Raw genomic sequence first — 18,139 nt, forward strand, 5'->3', positions numbered from 1 at the left:
AGTTGCGGTTTACCTGAGTAAAGTAGGACTGCTGAAATGCTCAGGTGGATTTAACGTTGTCATTGCATGTTGAAGAGATGTGATTGAGTAGGGCTTTCCAGATAGAAATGTGCTGAAGGCATGGAAATGACTATCGGAAAGTGATAAATACGATTTGGAATACTATTTTATGCATTTCAAACGAGACGCGGTCGGTTTCTGAACCCAAGATCCTCTGAAAAGTGTGATACGTTTAAGACGCTCATTTATGAAAGACTATTTGAAGTGGATTCGTTTGTAACTCATTTACTGGTGAGACTTTATGGATAATTGGGATTGAAAAGCACATAAGCGAACAAATAAAAGATAATACTATGCTTCTCTCGTGATAAATTCAAGTTGACGAAGCTTCCTGAAACACGCTAGCGTTGATTCCTTGCGCTTTTGTGACGTTATTAACTTCATTAATATAAGATCCTCACTCATCGCAGTTGAATTTTCTGCCAAGTATTTGTAGTAGCAGCAAATTCCTTATCGTTTTCCATTAGCATGTAGTTGAGTTTACAAGAAAGAATTCTGAACATCAACAAACTTACTTGGAAATGATCTTTTTTATAATGGGATCAATGTGGATCTATTTCAGGCTATATAAAATACCGATAAGCTCCGAAAGTATGTTCAACACCCAAAATACGATCCAATTTAGTGAATATACGTTAGAGATGGTTCAACATCCTGGTGCTGATGCGGGTTAATTAGCTAACAATCCAAGTTTTATAAAGAAGATTAAGTTAAGTTCTAAATGAAAGGATGGGAGCCCGATGCAATTATTGCTCTGAGTACTGGAACCGTACACGGCGACGACGGACGACTATCTTATCTATCCAACCGGTACGGACTATAAATCCACCCAAAGAAACCTCAACTCGGCAATATTCCATGAAAACTATTTAGAGAACGTTCTCTGGCACCACAACAACAAGCAACCGACGGTTCTTACAAATAGAAAGAGAAACTCAATAAAAGAAGAAAGACACGTGTTAAAAAAAATAAATAGAATTTTTAAATAGCTCCAGTTTGGGGAGTCCGAGTACCAAATTGTATATTGATATACATGTATGCCCTGAAGTACGATACAATTGCAAAAGCAATACTGTAACGATGCGCCAGCCTCAATATTAGACATGACTGCGTGTGACTTTTTCCTATTTTCAAAAATAAAGGGAACCTTATTTACAAGCAGACGCAAGAAATCGCCGAAAGAGCCAAAGGTTATACAATAAATCGAGTTTGAGAAGTGTTTTGACGATCAGAAAAAGCGCTTTTAAAGCGACTATTTTAAAGGCAATATTTGTGAAGCGTTTGGAAGATAGTAGTCCTATTTACAGCGATTCTGGAGATGAGCTCCCAGTTCAGGTAAGAACTGTCATCTGAACTGTGAGATATCAACCACAAGTACTGTTTGGTATTCTGGGTTATTTGCAATGATTCTGAATTAGTTTTAAACTTAAGGAAACGATTTTCAGAATGGTTTCATATTTAGTCAACTTTAGATTTTAAAATACCGAAGGGTTTCCAAAGTTGTTTCTATGGCTATTCTTCTTCTTAACTGGCGTAGACACCGCTTACGCGGTTATAGCCGAATCCACAACAGCGTGCCATTCATTTCTCCTTTTGGCACTTTGGCGCCAATTGGTAATACCAAGTGAAGCCAGGTCCTTCTCCAACGAAGTCTTTCTCTTCCTCTTCACTGTCTTTTTATTCGCTGAACTATGTCAATGTCGTCGTATAGATCGTACAGCTCATCGTTCCATCATCTGCGATATTCGCCGGTGCCAATGTTTAAGGACCGTATAACTTCCGCAAAACCTTTTTCTCGGACAATCCTAGTGCCGTCCCATAGGATGTTGACATCGTCCCGCTGCTACACCATAAAGTAGGACGGGAATAATGAGCGACTTATAGAGTTTGATTTTTGTTCGTCGAGAGAGGACTTTACTTTTCAATTGCCTACTCAGTCCATAGTAGCACCTGTTGGTAAGAGTGATTCTGCGTTGGATTTCCAGGTTGACATTGTTATTGCTGTTAACACTGGTTCCCAGATAGACGAAATTATCTACAACTTCAAAGTTATGACTGTCAACAGTGACGTGGGAGCCATGACGCGAATGCGCTGACTGTTTGTTTGATGACAGAAGATATTTCGTCTTGTCCTCATTCACCTCCTGGCCCATTCGCTTCGCTTAATTATCCAGTCTGGAAAGAGCAGAACTAACGGCGCGGGTGTTGTTTCCAATGATATCATCGGCGTACACCAGCAGCTGTACACTATTATAGAAGATTCTATAATACATTTTCTGTTTAGCTCTGCGGCTCGTATTATTTTTTCTCTGGGAATATTATTGATTTTTTTTCCAATGTTTATTTTTTTATCGAACTGAAATTTTTAAACCAACTCATGCTATTGGTTTATATTTAGGAGAGCTCTCTGTTTTGCTATTCTAGAATGCCCTTCCCCTCCACCATTCACCACAAACCACTTAATGCCTAGTTAAATACCGTTTAATTCGTTGCATTGTAACACATGCTGCAACCAAAATGCGGCACGAAATTCTATGCCTAAGCACTTGTATCAAAGAATGTTGTGTGCTGCATTTTCTGGCACGCTTTTAATTAGTAGTGCTGCTGAAAAATTCGATAATCACACAAGCGCTCTTACAAACATCTGTTTGTGTGTGGGGGTGTGGGTGTTTGAGTCCACCATGTCCGAGCCTCACAATTAATAGCTAATAGTGGCATTTACGGCCTAGTGGTACAGTGTGCGCCAGAGCATTTGGTATTAAGTACTTTGACATTTGGCCGAAACTAAGCATAAAATTTTCCAAGGACGTCCGTTTAGTGGCTGTTCGAGGCTTGTGGACCATTTTCAAACGAAGACATGCACACTCTTACATAAAAATGTTTAAAAGCTCAGCATATATGTATGTATTAGAGGCAGTAAAATATTTATGGGCAATTTTGATTTGATGGCGATGAGTGTGTGTGGGTGGGTGGGTTGCAGGGTGATTTTACATTTGACATATTTCTAACTAAAAAACATGCTGTGTTTGAAATAAATACATATTTACACACGTATTACATATCGTACGACACATTTCTAATCGATGCTGTGCCATATGACGAGTGTGTGCAATTTTTTCCTTCATGCGATTTTGGCAGCCTTTACGAGTGCGAAAATTGCTGCATAATTGGAAGGGCATTAGCTGTATGTAATATATATGTGTATTTATATGTATATACACACATATGCACAGCTGCCCATAAGCGCCACGTGATTATTGGCTGATGACACCGCTTAGCTTTGACACTTTCAACCAACAACACCTTAACCAATACATATGTACATATATGCATATCAGTGTGCGATTTTCCCAGAATAATTTGCCGCAGTAAGCGTTGTGTAAAATAATTATTATACCAGCATAACGGAAATTATTCTGAGAACTTTACTAACCGACAATTAAGTAGAGAATTTAAAATGCATCCTTTTTAATCCGGTGAGAGTTCCGCATAAAATAAATAAAGCCTTTGGCGTGCTGTGGCTGTGATTTGTAATGTATATTGCACATACATGTGTGCGAGTATGTACGAGGACGCTTCGATAAGTACGCAGCATATGAAAGAATGTTTTTGAAATCAAACGATATATCGGTTGCCAAGCATTACGCCAATTTCTTCAAACCGACTGAAGTTCACAATTTCCGGAAGTCGGTGGCATTAAGGGGTTAGGGATAGTCAGGATTTTCAAAAAACAATTTTCTTTTTACATTTTCGTTACGTGTAATATCTTAAAAATATTCTCCGAAAATTTGAAGTTGATCCGATAATAACTTTTCGAGTTATTCGACAAATAACAAAGCTCGGGCACTCCAAGACGCTAGTGGGAAACTTTAACCGCTCAGTAGATTTTAATGAAACTCATACAGCTTTTAGAATACATAATAAACTGATCGAAGGATTTTTTTTTTTAATTTCGATTTTTTTTAACTGTTGATTTTTTCCCGAAAATCTAGAAAAAAATTTCATGAGGCCGGCATTTTGTTAATTTTTTAAAAAACTTCGACCAGACCCAGGATTATCTATTTATAAAACTAATTTGTTTTTATCTGATTGATTTTAGAAGGACCTTTGTTTGAAACTGGGTCAACACAGACAGCTACAACTTTGGAAATTATAATTTTTTTTTTAAATTTTCGTGACTTTAAGTCAAAACATTGTATAATAATGCCATATTATTATTTTTGTAAAATAACATGATTTAATAGCAAAAAAACATTACTGAAAATTCTATTTTTTTGGTGTTTCTGACTACCCCTAGCCCCTTAATTTTCTATTTCGACTAAAATTTCCCTGCGTTGTTTGAAAGCAAAACGCACGAGACTACATTTGATGAATAAGCTGGATGGAACAGCAGTTCATTGTCTAATTCGTCGATTTGGCTATTGAAATATCGAAGATGTGAACCGAGGCTTTTAGAAATCGAAATCGAATTGGTACTTTTGCAATACCAAAAAACGGTGCTCATCATCTTACCGACCAGTGGCACAGACTTCGCATTCTACGGATCAGGTTAAACCGCTTGTTGTTGTTGTTGTTGTAGCGGCTTAAAACATTCCGCAAATAATTTTGAGGAATGCTGTCGATTTGACAGTCCGTGGCCGCATAAAAATCCGGGTCCGTTGCGGTTACGTAGAACCGACTGTTGTGAGAACGGTTAACCAAGTAATGTCCACTGGTTCGGCTGTCCTCCGGGCTCTGATCACCAAACGAAGCAGGCAGTCTTTGTCTGCATTGGTGCTGTTTTGAAAGATGATGTCCAGTGTTTGGGTTCCCCTTCGGACTCTGGTGTGTACCAGTGGATACTTGTCTCATCGACGATCATAGAAGTGAAGATGATCTCAAGGTTGCGCTTGTTATCCGAAGTGAGCAAACGTGGCCTATCGCGTTGACAGTTGTCTCCTTCCCAATATTTCATGTATAATTTGACCCAGGAATTCTTGTGAGATGAGCACTTAGTCCGCTTTCTCGCACACTTTGAATTGGCCAATACTAGATCTACCAGTACAAGATCTGACCTTTTGTCGCGTTATCTTCCGTGTTAGCCCATTTTGAGGACCTAGGCTCCCTGAGGCTTCTCAAAAACCGTGACCATATGTCGTTAAAACAGGTTTCGACGGCGACCATTGTTGGATAAGAGTCTCCATATTCAGCTACCAATCGTTTATTGATTCCATTACGCGAATTACATCCAAAAATACAACAAGAAACGAGGCACCGATCATTAATTCTCTTTTTCAATTTTCTAAAATCATCAGATATGCCTACTTCTTCATGTGGTTAAAGCAAAACCACGAGTCAAATCCGTCAAATCTTTAGAGTAGCCGCTTAATAGAATATGTATACTACATGATAGTAAATTTCTCTTGCGCTAGTATCGTGATGCTAATTACTTATCGGTCCACGCTCGTAAGAATACTACTAGTATATAGTAGTAGTATAATAAACTACTTCCATAATAAACAATAATATAAATAGTAAGCTCATACAAGTTATTGTTATAAACATAAAGCACAAGGCAAACATATTCTCAAACAATTACATTCTAAAGAAGCACACAATTTATGAGTTGAGCAGCAGAAGTAATGCGGCAGGTGTCTCTGAGGTTATACGGTAGTGCGTGTACACTTGAAAGTCTGGCATCTGGCAATGAAAGGAAATTGGCAAAGTACATAGTAAATATGTATGCGGATAAATTTGCATTGAAAACGATGACGGGAGTTGAGTTTAATAAAAGTTTTCAGCTGCAAGCGAGTATGTGCCAATGGAATACTCGCTTAAAGAAAATCTAACTCGTTTATTATTAGGAGTTCAGCGAGTTTGTTGTAAAATAAACGACTTGAAATCGAATATGAAAGATAGATGATGGCAGAGAGACGAAGATCTTCTTAATATTGCAGATAGGAAGTGTGTTCTTTTTAATATTGAAGATAAGAAGTGTGTTCAAAAAATAACGGGAATTTGAAAATACCGATTTTCGTTCGTCAAAAACACACACTTTGTTTCTTGCTTCATACTGCCACTATTTCAGCCACCAAATACGCCAAACATAATTCCGTGTGACCTATTTCCAAAAACAAGAAAAAACGTTAACTTCGGCTGTACCGAAGCTAATATATGCTTCACAGGTGCATTTCTTTTAGTAACTATGTGTTCAAGCAAATCTAAAGAGGTAAGAAAAAGTAAGTAAAAAAAAAAGAAAACATTTTACTAATTCTTTTTAGCCGGGTTGTTTGTAGGAAACATTAAGGTTATATAGTTAACCGATCTGAACAATTTCTTCGGAGATTATATTATTACCTTAAGCAGTAATCCATGTCAAATTTCGTGAAGATACCATGTCAAATGCGAAAATTTTCCATACAAGCCCTTGATTCCGATCGTTCAGTTTGTATGGCAGCTATATGCTATAGTGAACCGATCTCAACAATTTTTGCGGAGATTAAATTATTTCTATGAGCAATAACTCACACCAAATTTCGTGAAGATATGTAGTAAAATGCGGAAGTTTTCCATACATGCACTTGATTCCGATCGTTCAGTTTGTATGGCAGCTATATGATATAGTTGTCCGATATCGGCAGTTCCGACAAATGAGCAGCTTCTTGAAGAGAAAATAACATTTGCAAAATTTCAAAACGATACCTTAAAAACTGAAGGACTAGTTCGTATATATACAGACAGACAGACGGACATGGCTAAATCGACTCAGTTCAACATACTGATCATTTATAAATATACTTTATATGGCCTCCGACGCTTCCTTCTGGGTGTTACAAACTTAATATACCCTGTTCAGGGTATAATAAATACTCGTAGTATCTTAAAGGGTTTGTTGCTTTACAAGCTAACAAGAAATCAATGAAAGAGCCAAAGTCTATGCCAAGAATCGAGTTTGAGAAGAAGTGTTTCGACTATTGGAAGAAGCGCTGTCATACTAAGTGCATAATATAGACGAATGAATACAAATGTTTTCCAAAATCGAAAATTCCCGTTATTTTTTGAATACATCTGTATGTCGTTTTTAATGTTCAGAGAGTCAAAATTTGTATAAATTTAAAGAAATATTTCATGCAAAAGTTGAATAAGCCGCTTATAAAACCATATTAGCTCTTCGCAGAAGCTTCAAAGTCGGCAAGCAAATTCAAAAATATCAGAGTAAGCTCCGAGCAGTTTCAGCAATGACGTAAGCACTTTAAGTGCATCAGCAAATTGCCAAATTCTAATTACTTATTAAAACATAAGCTTAAATCCTTTGTCGTTAAGCTGCAACTTGAACTATAACCTACACTATCGTCTCCGAAAATCTTCTCTCGAAAAAAAAACAATGCAATTTTGATACAAACACATTTAACAATAAAGATTTGCATACGAAAACGACTTAGCGGCTGCTGAAATTGAATTTAAAAAAAGTGCCATTCAATGCAATCGAGTCAGTAATAACATCAGGTGTGTCCAACCACCACAAAGCAAAACATAAACCTCAACTCACTGCACTCTATGTGCCACTAAATGTGTGTTTGTGGATTAATACATGACATTCTTGTTTTTGTGTTAAACCAAATCCGAGCGGTTCGAGGACTACTACGTGTTTCGCATATGCATACACAAAATCACAGATAATCCCGAGCGTGTAGGTTTCTCTGCTTCCTATTTTTTGGTTTCTGGTAGGATGATAAATGTTAACCGTTATATGCATATTACACATAGTACTGGATTCATGTGTGGATATTTTGGTGAAAACAAAAACAAGAACGAAAAGCATTACTATCGCTCGTTTGTTTGCTTCACACTTTGCCTTGACAGCGCAGTAGCAGCAGCAGCAGAAAACAAAACAATTCATCAATAAATAACAGCAAATGCCGGTGACAATGTTCATGATACAATGGGCCTGAAGTGCTTGCAACAGAAAAGCCAGTGAAAGGTATGCACACGTATAAAAGCAGAGCAACAACAGGATCTCTACACACAAACAGTGAACATAAATATTGCCGTTAGCGTTGTTGTAGCGGTATAACTACTGCACGTTGTTGGCTAGTTGGTTGCTCTATATCCTTTATGTGTACTCGTCGTATATCCACCTTTATTGTTACACTTTTCGCCTTTTGTGTTTGCAAACCCGAGAGAGAGAGAGCAGTTGCTTGCTATTGATTCGTAAATATTTGTTGGAACATAAACGGATGTCGTTCAATGATCAAACTGATAGAAGGCAGAATTAAAGTAGATTTAAGATTAAGATTAGCTGGTTGAACAACGGTTCACACATTCCATATACACAAATATCTGTGATTAAGTCTCAAACTGTTAAGCTTTTGTACTGAACACCTCTCCTCTATATGGATAAGGTTCAAAATATTCCACTGCTATCGGAAAAGTAATCGTCAACCTTTATGTACCTACATATATCGAACCAGTACCAAACGCAAAGCATTATGCTTGTCAATCTACTCCTCCAATTTGTTCAAGTTTCTTTTTACTCTGATCGGGTCCCAGTTGTTCGTTGTAGTGACAGAAACGGTTGGGTTATCTGTAGGACTACTTTAGTATTAGACTCGTCTGGGTGCCGGGTTACAGCGGAATCACAGGGAACTGCAGCGCTGATAAGTTCGCACGCAAGGTCGCTGCAGGGGAAATCTCATCAGAATGGAAACGAGCTGACATTGTTCCCCTGGCTTCCAGCACCAGATCTGTTTACTTCAAAAAACGTGTTCACATGCACATGCATGACGGAGCGATCATTTTTGTCCAGTGTAGATCCACTGAACTATTTACTTTTAACAAGGTTCAACTCACGACAATGGTATCAGTCCACATTGGAAACTTACGTGCCATGAGGCTAAACATCCTTCAGGATACAAGTTGCTGATGTTGTATGGAGAAAGACGAGCTTGAAAGATCTAGGATCTACTTTTTCCTTCACTGCCCAACTTTTGCCAGTGTGAGGCTGAAACATTTCGGCAGCACTAGTTTCGACGAACCCGATGAATTGTCCCGTTTAGATATCCACCGCCTTAACAAATTTGCAACACAAAGCGCTATCGATGCCTTAAGCTTGGTGGTGTATATATTTAGAAAGTTTGCGGCCTTACAAAGCACTGGCGATTTAAGCAATCTACGTGAGATGCATTTGATCAGCCCTTTAAGCTAACTTACCAAACATGGCTGTGGGTACGTTGATTCCAGTGTCCGCAGCAAGTTTGGTACTCTTAGTACTCATTTAACTATTGCCCTCTCTTCAGTGGAAGGGTATTTTTATTCGCCTTGTGTAACCGCAGAATTCTCATTTAATCTACTAACTTCTCAGTTCAGTCATTCTAAGTGTTGATTTCTCGGTGATCTATGTACTTCACATCCTTCTGATCGGAGATTTAAGAAGTGGTCCATGCATGATTTGTTTGTTTGTGTTGTTGTAGCGGTTATCTGAACCAGGCTGAGTCGGTAAGCACCTGTCGATTGTTAACTTACGGGAGGCCCAGGAAACGAGCAGTTTCGACAGAGTTGGCCTAAAGGGAGAGGGTTCAGTTAATAGGATATACAAAGAGCTGGTTAGTGTCATGTGGGGACTCTTTGATATTAGGTATGTCGGAATTCAGTTTGGATACGTAGAAGTTTAATCTACTACAGTTGCCAGAATGATGTTGTGCGAAGGTTACTCTAGTTTCGCGAGGCAACTCGAGCTCGGAGTATGCAATGCTTCGTCGTATCCGATGAAGTAATCGAGCAACATATGCCAAAACTTTATTATTAATGAAGAGTGGTACTTCTCGCTGTTATTCATCACGTGAGCTCATCTTTTCCATAAACGAATATAGAAAATTTCGCTACAAACTAGATCTGGTAGATCTGGATCTATAGAATTCCTTTTTTTAAGTTGCTGTAAAGACACCGCAAAAATATGAGGACTGGAACTAAATAAGAAGCTGAAATGTTTAGAAAGAAGAAAAAGGTTTCGAAAAAGTCTTAGTATGTTAGATAAATCTTGAACATGTAAGCATCTTATAAGCGTTCTTAAAAGTATACTACATTTTCGAACCAAAATACGACTCATAAATTCATTATTTATCAGCAAGTTTTATAGTATAATATTTAAATTATCTTCCTATCCAAGACACACTTCCTCTCATCTTGTTTAAATTAAATGTCATCTCAGCTCCATGAGCTTGCGATGAAAAGTCAAAGTGAAATCAGCAAAAAAGGATAAAAATGACGCCTCAGTCAAGCGCAATTTGCCGCCACTAATGAGATTATATAATAGAATCGATTAAATATTTAAGTGAAACAAGTAAATAACTGCATACAAACAAGCGGATACATAAATACACATATATATATATATATATATATATATACCGCTATATTATCTGCACGTTAAGCGCATTACTTTAAATAAACCACTATCATCAGGCAGTCAGTGACACGCGTGCACACAGCCTGTCACAAACTGCAACGCGACAAATATCACTACGCTCACTCTATAAACCCTCAAGGCAAATGCACTAGGATACGCGTACTACTAGGTACTACAACTATATGGAGTGACAACTACACGATGTAAACATGAGCGCTGCAGGAAAAATGTTATGATGCGAGATGACTTTCGATTAGATACTAGTTAGTTGGCATTTATGTTCTAGTTAGATGAAGCAAATATACTCTCTTGATTATGAGAAAATCTTTTTTACTAAATAATCACTGGTAGAGAAGAAATATTTTTATTTAGAACTTTGATTTTTCTTAGTATACATATATTACCGTTGAAGAGTAGCATCTTTCGAATCTTTTAAGTAGTTATAGGAAAATATTTTCTCTAGAAATTCAAATTTCCCACCGAGTCTATGATATCATCCTCAGATTTCTCTATAGGGATAGTGTCGTGTATGACATCATACTCGCACATGGCTATTGATGCAATAGACACTTTCTAAAAGAACTGCATACCAACATGTACAAATATGAAGCATACTTTTGCGGGCTGTCAGCAGCAAGTGCTTTTTTCGCATATCATTATCGCTTTAGTCTTTATATTTTTCGTTTTTTTTTCTGTTTACTAATGTGCATAATAGCCATAAGCAATTTATAAAGACCCACTGATTCAGCAATGCCTGCATGCACCTCTCGGCGACATATTCACACTTCGTTGGTATGCACGGCTCGCTTACATACAGTCAACTATTATCACGTTTAGTTGTGATGAAGTGGTTATTATGTTGGAGGATGCTTCTGCGGTAGCTATTAATGATGAAATCAGTAACAATAAAAACAGATTGTGGTGACAATGTGTACTACATACATACATAGATATACATAAATACATACATACATATACATTTGCTATGCATAAATATATAGGTTATGACTTATACAATTTCCTATTTGTAGTAAATAAGTTTCTCGGTTTAAAATAATAACGAAATTTTAGTCCTATTAGAGACTTACTCACTTCATATACATATATAAAGGGTTTTTTCAAAAGAGACGATACAAAAGTAGGGACAGCAAACGACGCCATATTTTTTCCCCGCTCTTTTGACATTTCTCTTCAATAAGGTTTGCCATTTTATCATGGAAAGATATACGATCCAACAACGAGTCGAAATTATTAAAATTTACTACTTAAATTCGGAGTTAGTGGTCTTAACTTTAAGAGCGCTACGTCCAATTTATGGTTGTTGTTGTTGTAGTAACGGTTATCTATCCCTGCCGGAAAGGAAAGCATAAATCTAGTTGTCGTCGAGGTCATCTAACGGGAGGCCCAGGAAACGTGCTGTTTCGACAGGGTTGGACCAAAGAGAAAGGGGTGTTAGATGAGTAAGGTTCGTTGGGCATGCAAAAAGGTGGTTAGTATCATGCGGGGACTCATTGCATGCAGGACATGTATTTTGTATGTCGGGGGTTCAGTATGGATAAGTAGGAGTTTAATCTGCTACAATATCCAGATCGAAGCTGCACAAGGGTCACTCTGGTTTCACGCGGCAACTCGAGCTTATCGTCTGTCCAATTTATGGTCGTCATGAATGGCTTCGTCAATAAGCAAAATATGCGTTATTGGTCTGGCAATCCACAAGTACTATCCCAGTAAAATCCCAAAAAAATTACGGTTTGGTGTGGTTTATGGGCCGGCGGCATCATTGGGCCGTACTTCTTCCGTGATGATCAAGACCGACTCGTTACTGTGAATGGAAACCGCTCAATGATAACCGAATATTTTTTGGCCCTGAATTGGATGATATAGTCTTGGACAATATGTGGTTCCAACAGGACGGCGCTACAAGCCACACACTGATTGCCACAATCGATTTGTTGAAAACCAAGTTTGGTGAACGTGTTATCTCATGATTGACCCAGTTAATTGGCCATCTCGTCATGCAATTTGACGTCATTAGGCTATTTCCTGTGGGGCTACGTCAAGTTTATGGTCTATGCCATCAAGCCAGCGACGATTGATGAACTTGAAAATCTTCTTCTTAACTGGCGTAGAAACCGCTTACGCGGTTATAGCCGAGTCCACAACAGTGCGCCACGCATCTCTCCTTTTGGCGGTTTGGCGCCAATTGGTAATACCAAGTGAAGACAGGTCCTTCTCCACCTGGTCCTTCCACCGGAGTGGAGGTCTCCCTCTTCCTCGGCTTCCACCAGCGGGTACTGCATCGAAAACTTTCAGAGCTGGGGCACTTTCATCCATTCGAACAACATGACCCAGCCAGCGTAGCCGCTGTCTTTTTATTCGCTGGACTATGTCTATGTCGTCGAACAACACATACAGCTCATCATTCCATCTTCTGCGGTATTCGCCGTTGCCAATGTTTAAGGGACCGTAAATCTTCCGCAAAACCTTTCTCTCGAAAACTCCTAGTGCCGTCTCATCGGATGTTGACACCGTCCACGCTTCTGCACCATAAAGTAGGACGGGAATGATGAGGGACTTGTAGAGTTTAGTTTTGGTTCGGCGAGAGAGGACTTTACTGCTCAATTGCCTACTCAGTCCAAAGTAGCACCTGTTGGCAAGAGTGATTCTGCGTTGGATTTCAAGGCTGACATTATTATCGGTGTTAATGTTGGTTCCTAGGTATACGAAATTATCTACAACTTCAAAGTTATGACTGTCAACAGTGACGTGGGAGCCAAGACGCGAATGCGCTGACTGTTTGTTTGATGACAGGAGATATTTCGTCTTGTCCTCGTTCACCACCAGACCCATTCGCTTCGCTTCCTTATCCAGGCGGGAAAAAGCAGAACTAACGGCGCGGGCGTTGTTTCCGATGATATCAATATCATCGGCGTACGCCAGGAGCTGTACACTCTTGTAGAAGATTGTACCTTCTCTATTTAGCTCTGCAGCTCTTATAATTTTCTCCAGCATCAAGTTAAAGAAGTCGCACGATAGCGAGTCACCTTGTCTGAAACCTCGTTTGGTATCGAACGGCTCGGAGAGGTCCTTCCCGATCCTGACGGAGCTTTTGGTGTTGCTCAACGTCAACTTACACAGCCGTATTAGTTTTGCGGGGATACCAAATTCAGACATCGCGGCATAAAGGCAGCTCCTTTTCGTGCTGTCGAAAGCAGCTTTAAAGTCGACAAATAGATGGTGTGTGTCGATCCTTTTTTCACGGGTCTTCTCCAAGATTTGGCGCATGGTGAATATCTGGTCAGTTGTTGATTTTCCAGGTCTAAAGCCACACTGATAAGGTCCAATCAGTTTGTTGACGGTGGGCTTTAGTCTTTCACACAGTACGCTCGATAGAACCTTATAAGCGATGTTAAGGAGGCTTATCCCACGATAGTTGGCGCAGATTGTGGGGTCTCCCTTTTTGTGGATTGGGCAGAGTACACTGAGATTCCAATCGTCGGGCATGCTTTCTTCCGACCATATTTCGCAAAGAAGCTGATGCATGCACCTTATCAGCTCTTCGCCGCCGTATTTGAATAGCTCGGCCGGCAATCCATCGGCCCCCGCCGCCTTGTTGTTCTTCAAGCGGAACTTGAAAATCGCTTCCTTATATAATGACATCAAACATACTTTCACTGAAATAAAGAATTTCAATGATTGGGATATCAATCGCTTTTGTAGCGCTCTTATTGAAAAACCCTTTACATACAAAGTATATACAGCATATTAAAAAAATTCTTAAATTACTTAGCAATCAACTTTATACGGCATATACTTTAGAAAAAGTTATGAAAACGCAATTTTTTACTCAAAAACAGTTTAGTTGTATTTAAAGCTTCAGAAACACTACTACAACTAAACCAAATTGACTTATATACACATTTATATATATCTCTATAGCTCACATCGCGTTTACTATCCTTTACTTGTCGTACTTGTTGCAATAAATTAACTTAAATAGCAAAAAAAATTGTGCTAATCGAGAATCGACAAAAAACAGCAAACAATAAGAAACTAAAAAATAAAAAAGTATAAACTCTGTCGTCCTTTGTATATTGCTGCCAACTTAAACGGTGAACAATGCACTATTGTGCAGTATAAAAAATTGTTTTTCAATATATTTTCCATGATGATTTATTATTACAGTTTTTATTGAAATAAGCGTACCTGCTGCTAAAATTCATAATTTAACAATAATAATTTTACTAATACACAATAGAAGTACAATTACATAATGCCGTTAAACAAATAGCTATAATTACAATACAAATACAAAAATAAATTTAATAAAAATCAAATATGATGCACATTTAACAACTTTTTAACTTAATTAACATAAAAAATTATGAATTTTGAAAATAAATATAAATAATTGCGCTGAAATATAAATTAGTTTTACAAAATAATGATTTGTCAAATTTCTAGCCGCCTGTGATGCCTTGCATATAGATATCCTGCACCGTCGGTATGGCGTGCTGGAAATGCCTGCGTTTCGGTATTGGTTGTATATGCGGTAAACGTGTGCCATTGAGTGCATTTAAGCTTGGTTGGTAATCGTCAAAGTCCTCATCGCTGGTTGTAGATGTATTAGCTGAAACTTGTGAAATTCGTTTGTTCGACGCATTTGGCGCTGTTACATTACTAGCAAAATGTTTGTTTGGTGGTTCTGGTGCTATGTGTACTCTTTTACGTTTCGCTGGCTGCGTCGGCTTACGCCATACTGTTGCATCCGCGGTGATATGCTCATCTTGTCCTTTATTATTCGTTTTACTTCTTACTACGTTTGACGCAGTCGTCGTTGTGTTGTTTATTGGTGCTATAGTTTGTGATACATTTTGTGTATTATCGCTAATGTGTGCTACAACTTCACCAGCAACTTCTTGAACAGCCACATTATAATTTCTTTCAATTCTTATTTCGTTTGTCGCAGTCGTTGCAGCGCTGGCTGTTGGTCTTACAACTTTTATTAACTCCTGTGAATTGTCGCTACTGTCTGTGGCAATTTCATGAGTACCAGGAGATGGTGCATTTACATTAGCTATGGAATTGACACTGCTATCATCACTAACCATTAGCGAATGTTGTTCATTTGATCCGTAGCTGCTGTTTCCAGCATTGTCGTTATGAGCTTGATTTTCTTCTTCCACATTTTCACTTAATTCCTGTGACGGTCCACCCAAATTGTATGGTGCGCTTTGTTTGACAAAGTCACGTAAATGTTTGGTACGCGGCGTTTGATATACAATGCGATCAAAGTCGTCCAGTGATGAAGAGGACGAGACAGTCAGTGAGGCCTGTCGTTTTTTCTCTTTAGCGCTCTTTAGTTTCATATCATATACATGTATAAAGAATTTTGCACATTCAGCACAGACACGATTTTCCGGACGAAAGTCCTTTCGACGTTTGCGCGCGAATTCCACATGCTTTGGATTGGTAATAAACACACCATCACCTTTGAGTAAATGTCCATCCGATGCTAAGGCGCATCTTACGCCACGTATTCTAACCATTGATTTTGAAAGTAATATATGCAAACTTTATTTTACTTTAAATAAAACACTTTATTTGCAATTGGATGAAAATTGTGCAAATGCATTATGTTACCGCGTACTGCCTGTAGATTTAAATGCAAACAGCTGTCAGAAAAGTGCTGCCAAATTATCGATATTTGGTGCGTTGCTATCGATAACGCTATTCACACTATTTGTTTGGTTTTATTTTATTTTTGTGATGAAATATTTTTTATTTAGTTACGAGAAAGAAAATTTTAGTACAAATATTTAAAAATGTATATTGAAATTAAAATAACAAAGTAATAACTAAATTAAATTGCTAATTTATTGAATCAACAGTTTAGACAGTGTTGACTTTCGAAGAAAAAATTAATACCCGTGCTGCCACTATGTAACTAAAATGAAATTTGTACCGAATATAAAATTTATTAAATTATTTATTCATTTTTAAATTTACGCTGTTGTATTGTTGTTGTATTTTCAGCAAAAATCGCCGTATGAGCGTTAGAAAAAATTTCTATAATGAAGTTAAATAAGTCAAACTGGTTTCTAATGAATGTTGGTGTACAGTTATAGAAAGCGCTTAACCCAATATTTTAGTAAAGAACATACAAAATACTACACAGCAGCCAGTAGTTTAAATATGCTTACAACAAAAAAGAAAAGCAAAAACGTAACAAGAACCCAAACAAACGTAATAGTCTTCCAAGCAACTAACTAAAACAAAAATAAAAAAAACAAAAACAAAAACTTCTATTTCCAAGTGCACAAGAACAGCGATGGAAAAAATTGTAGAAATCTACAGCAGTTACAACAATAAACGGCGAATTTTCCATGCTAGGCTACGAAAAGAACTTACCGCACTAGCGACGAATACGAGAGAAGAAAACTTAAAGTGCAACAATAAAAATAACTACAACAAAACAACTACTGCACACAACGAAAATTCTGGACAACAACAAAAGCAACAATCAAATCAACGACTAAGCGCAACTCTGCGAGAGCAACGGTATTATGTACGAAATGTGTGCGCGACAGCGGCAACAACACAACAAATACAACAGCAACAACAACAGCCACAGCTAACGCCCACTGTCGACTATTTTCGCTTCTCCGCTCTGTATGCACTTGTAACGACTACCGCTACAGCAGCAGCTTGCAATATGCGTGCAACATACGCGTGCGTGACTGCGTACGATGAAGCTGTTGATGACGAGGACGCTGTTATTAACGACTATATGCCACACAACCACGATACACGACAGCGTTGTGTGCACGACAACCGAAGCATTTTGCATTTGAAACGTAGCCATAAAAGCCTTACACAAACACACTGCAGCAAATATTTGCGGCGCACCACATGTCACCGCAGTGGCAGCAGCGGTGCGCGACATGTTGCCGCCAACGCCGCGGATACGGATGCGGATGATGTCAGTAGTTGTGGTCTCTACAGTGCGCTTGCTACTGCCACCGGAAGCAGTACAACGTGCGCGGGCAGCGGTCTCGATACGCGTAGCATTTTCTACTTGACGCTCGTATTTTTCATCTATTGTACGGTAATGATGCGCGCCTCCGTCGCGGCGACAGCCATTGCCAATGCGACAATGCAGAGCAATAACAGTAATAACGTTGAACGTACCAATGAAGCGCTCTCCTCGGCGGCGGCCGCATTGCTATCGTTTTCTGCCGAACCTATTGCGGGAAATGTGGCGAAGAAGACACAAAATGGAAGAGTGATTGACAAGCGTGTGCAAGCTGTGACAGCGTTTGCACCGTCAGTTTCAGCGCCTAAAACTATGCATAGCTCTAAAACAAAGCCATCACCTGTCGTCGTTTTCAATGTGACAACCGCTACTGTGAATGGTTCATTGTTAGCTGGTGCGGATGCGTCAGCCGACTATATGGTGTACGCGAACGACACCGGTGTAGCGAAAGTGCAGCGCGTTGCAAAGCGTGATACCGCTCATGTGCCTGATGATGAGGATGATTCCGCCTATCGTGATGACGAATTTGATGAATACGAGGCTTTAATTAACAATAGATCTGGTAAGTAAGAAATAATATATGATTTTTATTTTGTGGGAAGAGAGGTCTTTCAGCAAAGCTATATACCAGAATCTCCTTCCGACTACCAGATCACTGC

At 38.7% G+C, this 18,139-nt stretch overlaps 2 protein-coding genes across 5 annotated transcripts in view; one reads left to right on the forward strand and one right to left on the reverse strand.

The window, feature by feature from the left end:
* The window catches only part of LOC105210303 (uncharacterized), a 44,890-nt gene that overhangs the window by 8,720 nt on the left and 18,031 nt on the right, over positions 1-18,139 (forward strand). For all 4 annotated transcript variants that reach the window (XM_054228723.1, XM_011181163.3, XM_054228722.1 and 1 more), the window contains exon 2: positions 16,481-18,042. In XM_054228723.1, coding sequence (XP_054084698.1) covers positions 16,776-18,042 — 1,267 coding nt within the window. In that variant the 5' untranslated portion in view covers positions 16,481-16,775. The remainder of the gene's footprint in view (positions 1-16,480; positions 18,043-18,139) is intronic.
* Positions 14,602-16,125, reverse strand: LOC105210296 (uncharacterized). The gene has a single exon (XM_011181149.3). It carries the CDS (start codon positions 15,991-15,993, stop codon positions 14,905-14,907), a length of 1,089 nt encoding a protein of 362 aa, XP_011179451.2. The 5' UTR covers positions 15,994-16,125; the 3' UTR covers positions 14,602-14,904.

Source organism: Zeugodacus cucurbitae, chromosome 4, assembly GCF_028554725.1.
Source record: "Zeugodacus cucurbitae isolate PBARC_wt_2022May chromosome 4, idZeuCucr1.2, whole genome shotgun sequence".
In the NCBI taxonomy this organism is placed as follows: Eukaryota; Metazoa; Arthropoda; class Insecta; order Diptera; family Tephritidae; genus Zeugodacus; species Zeugodacus cucurbitae.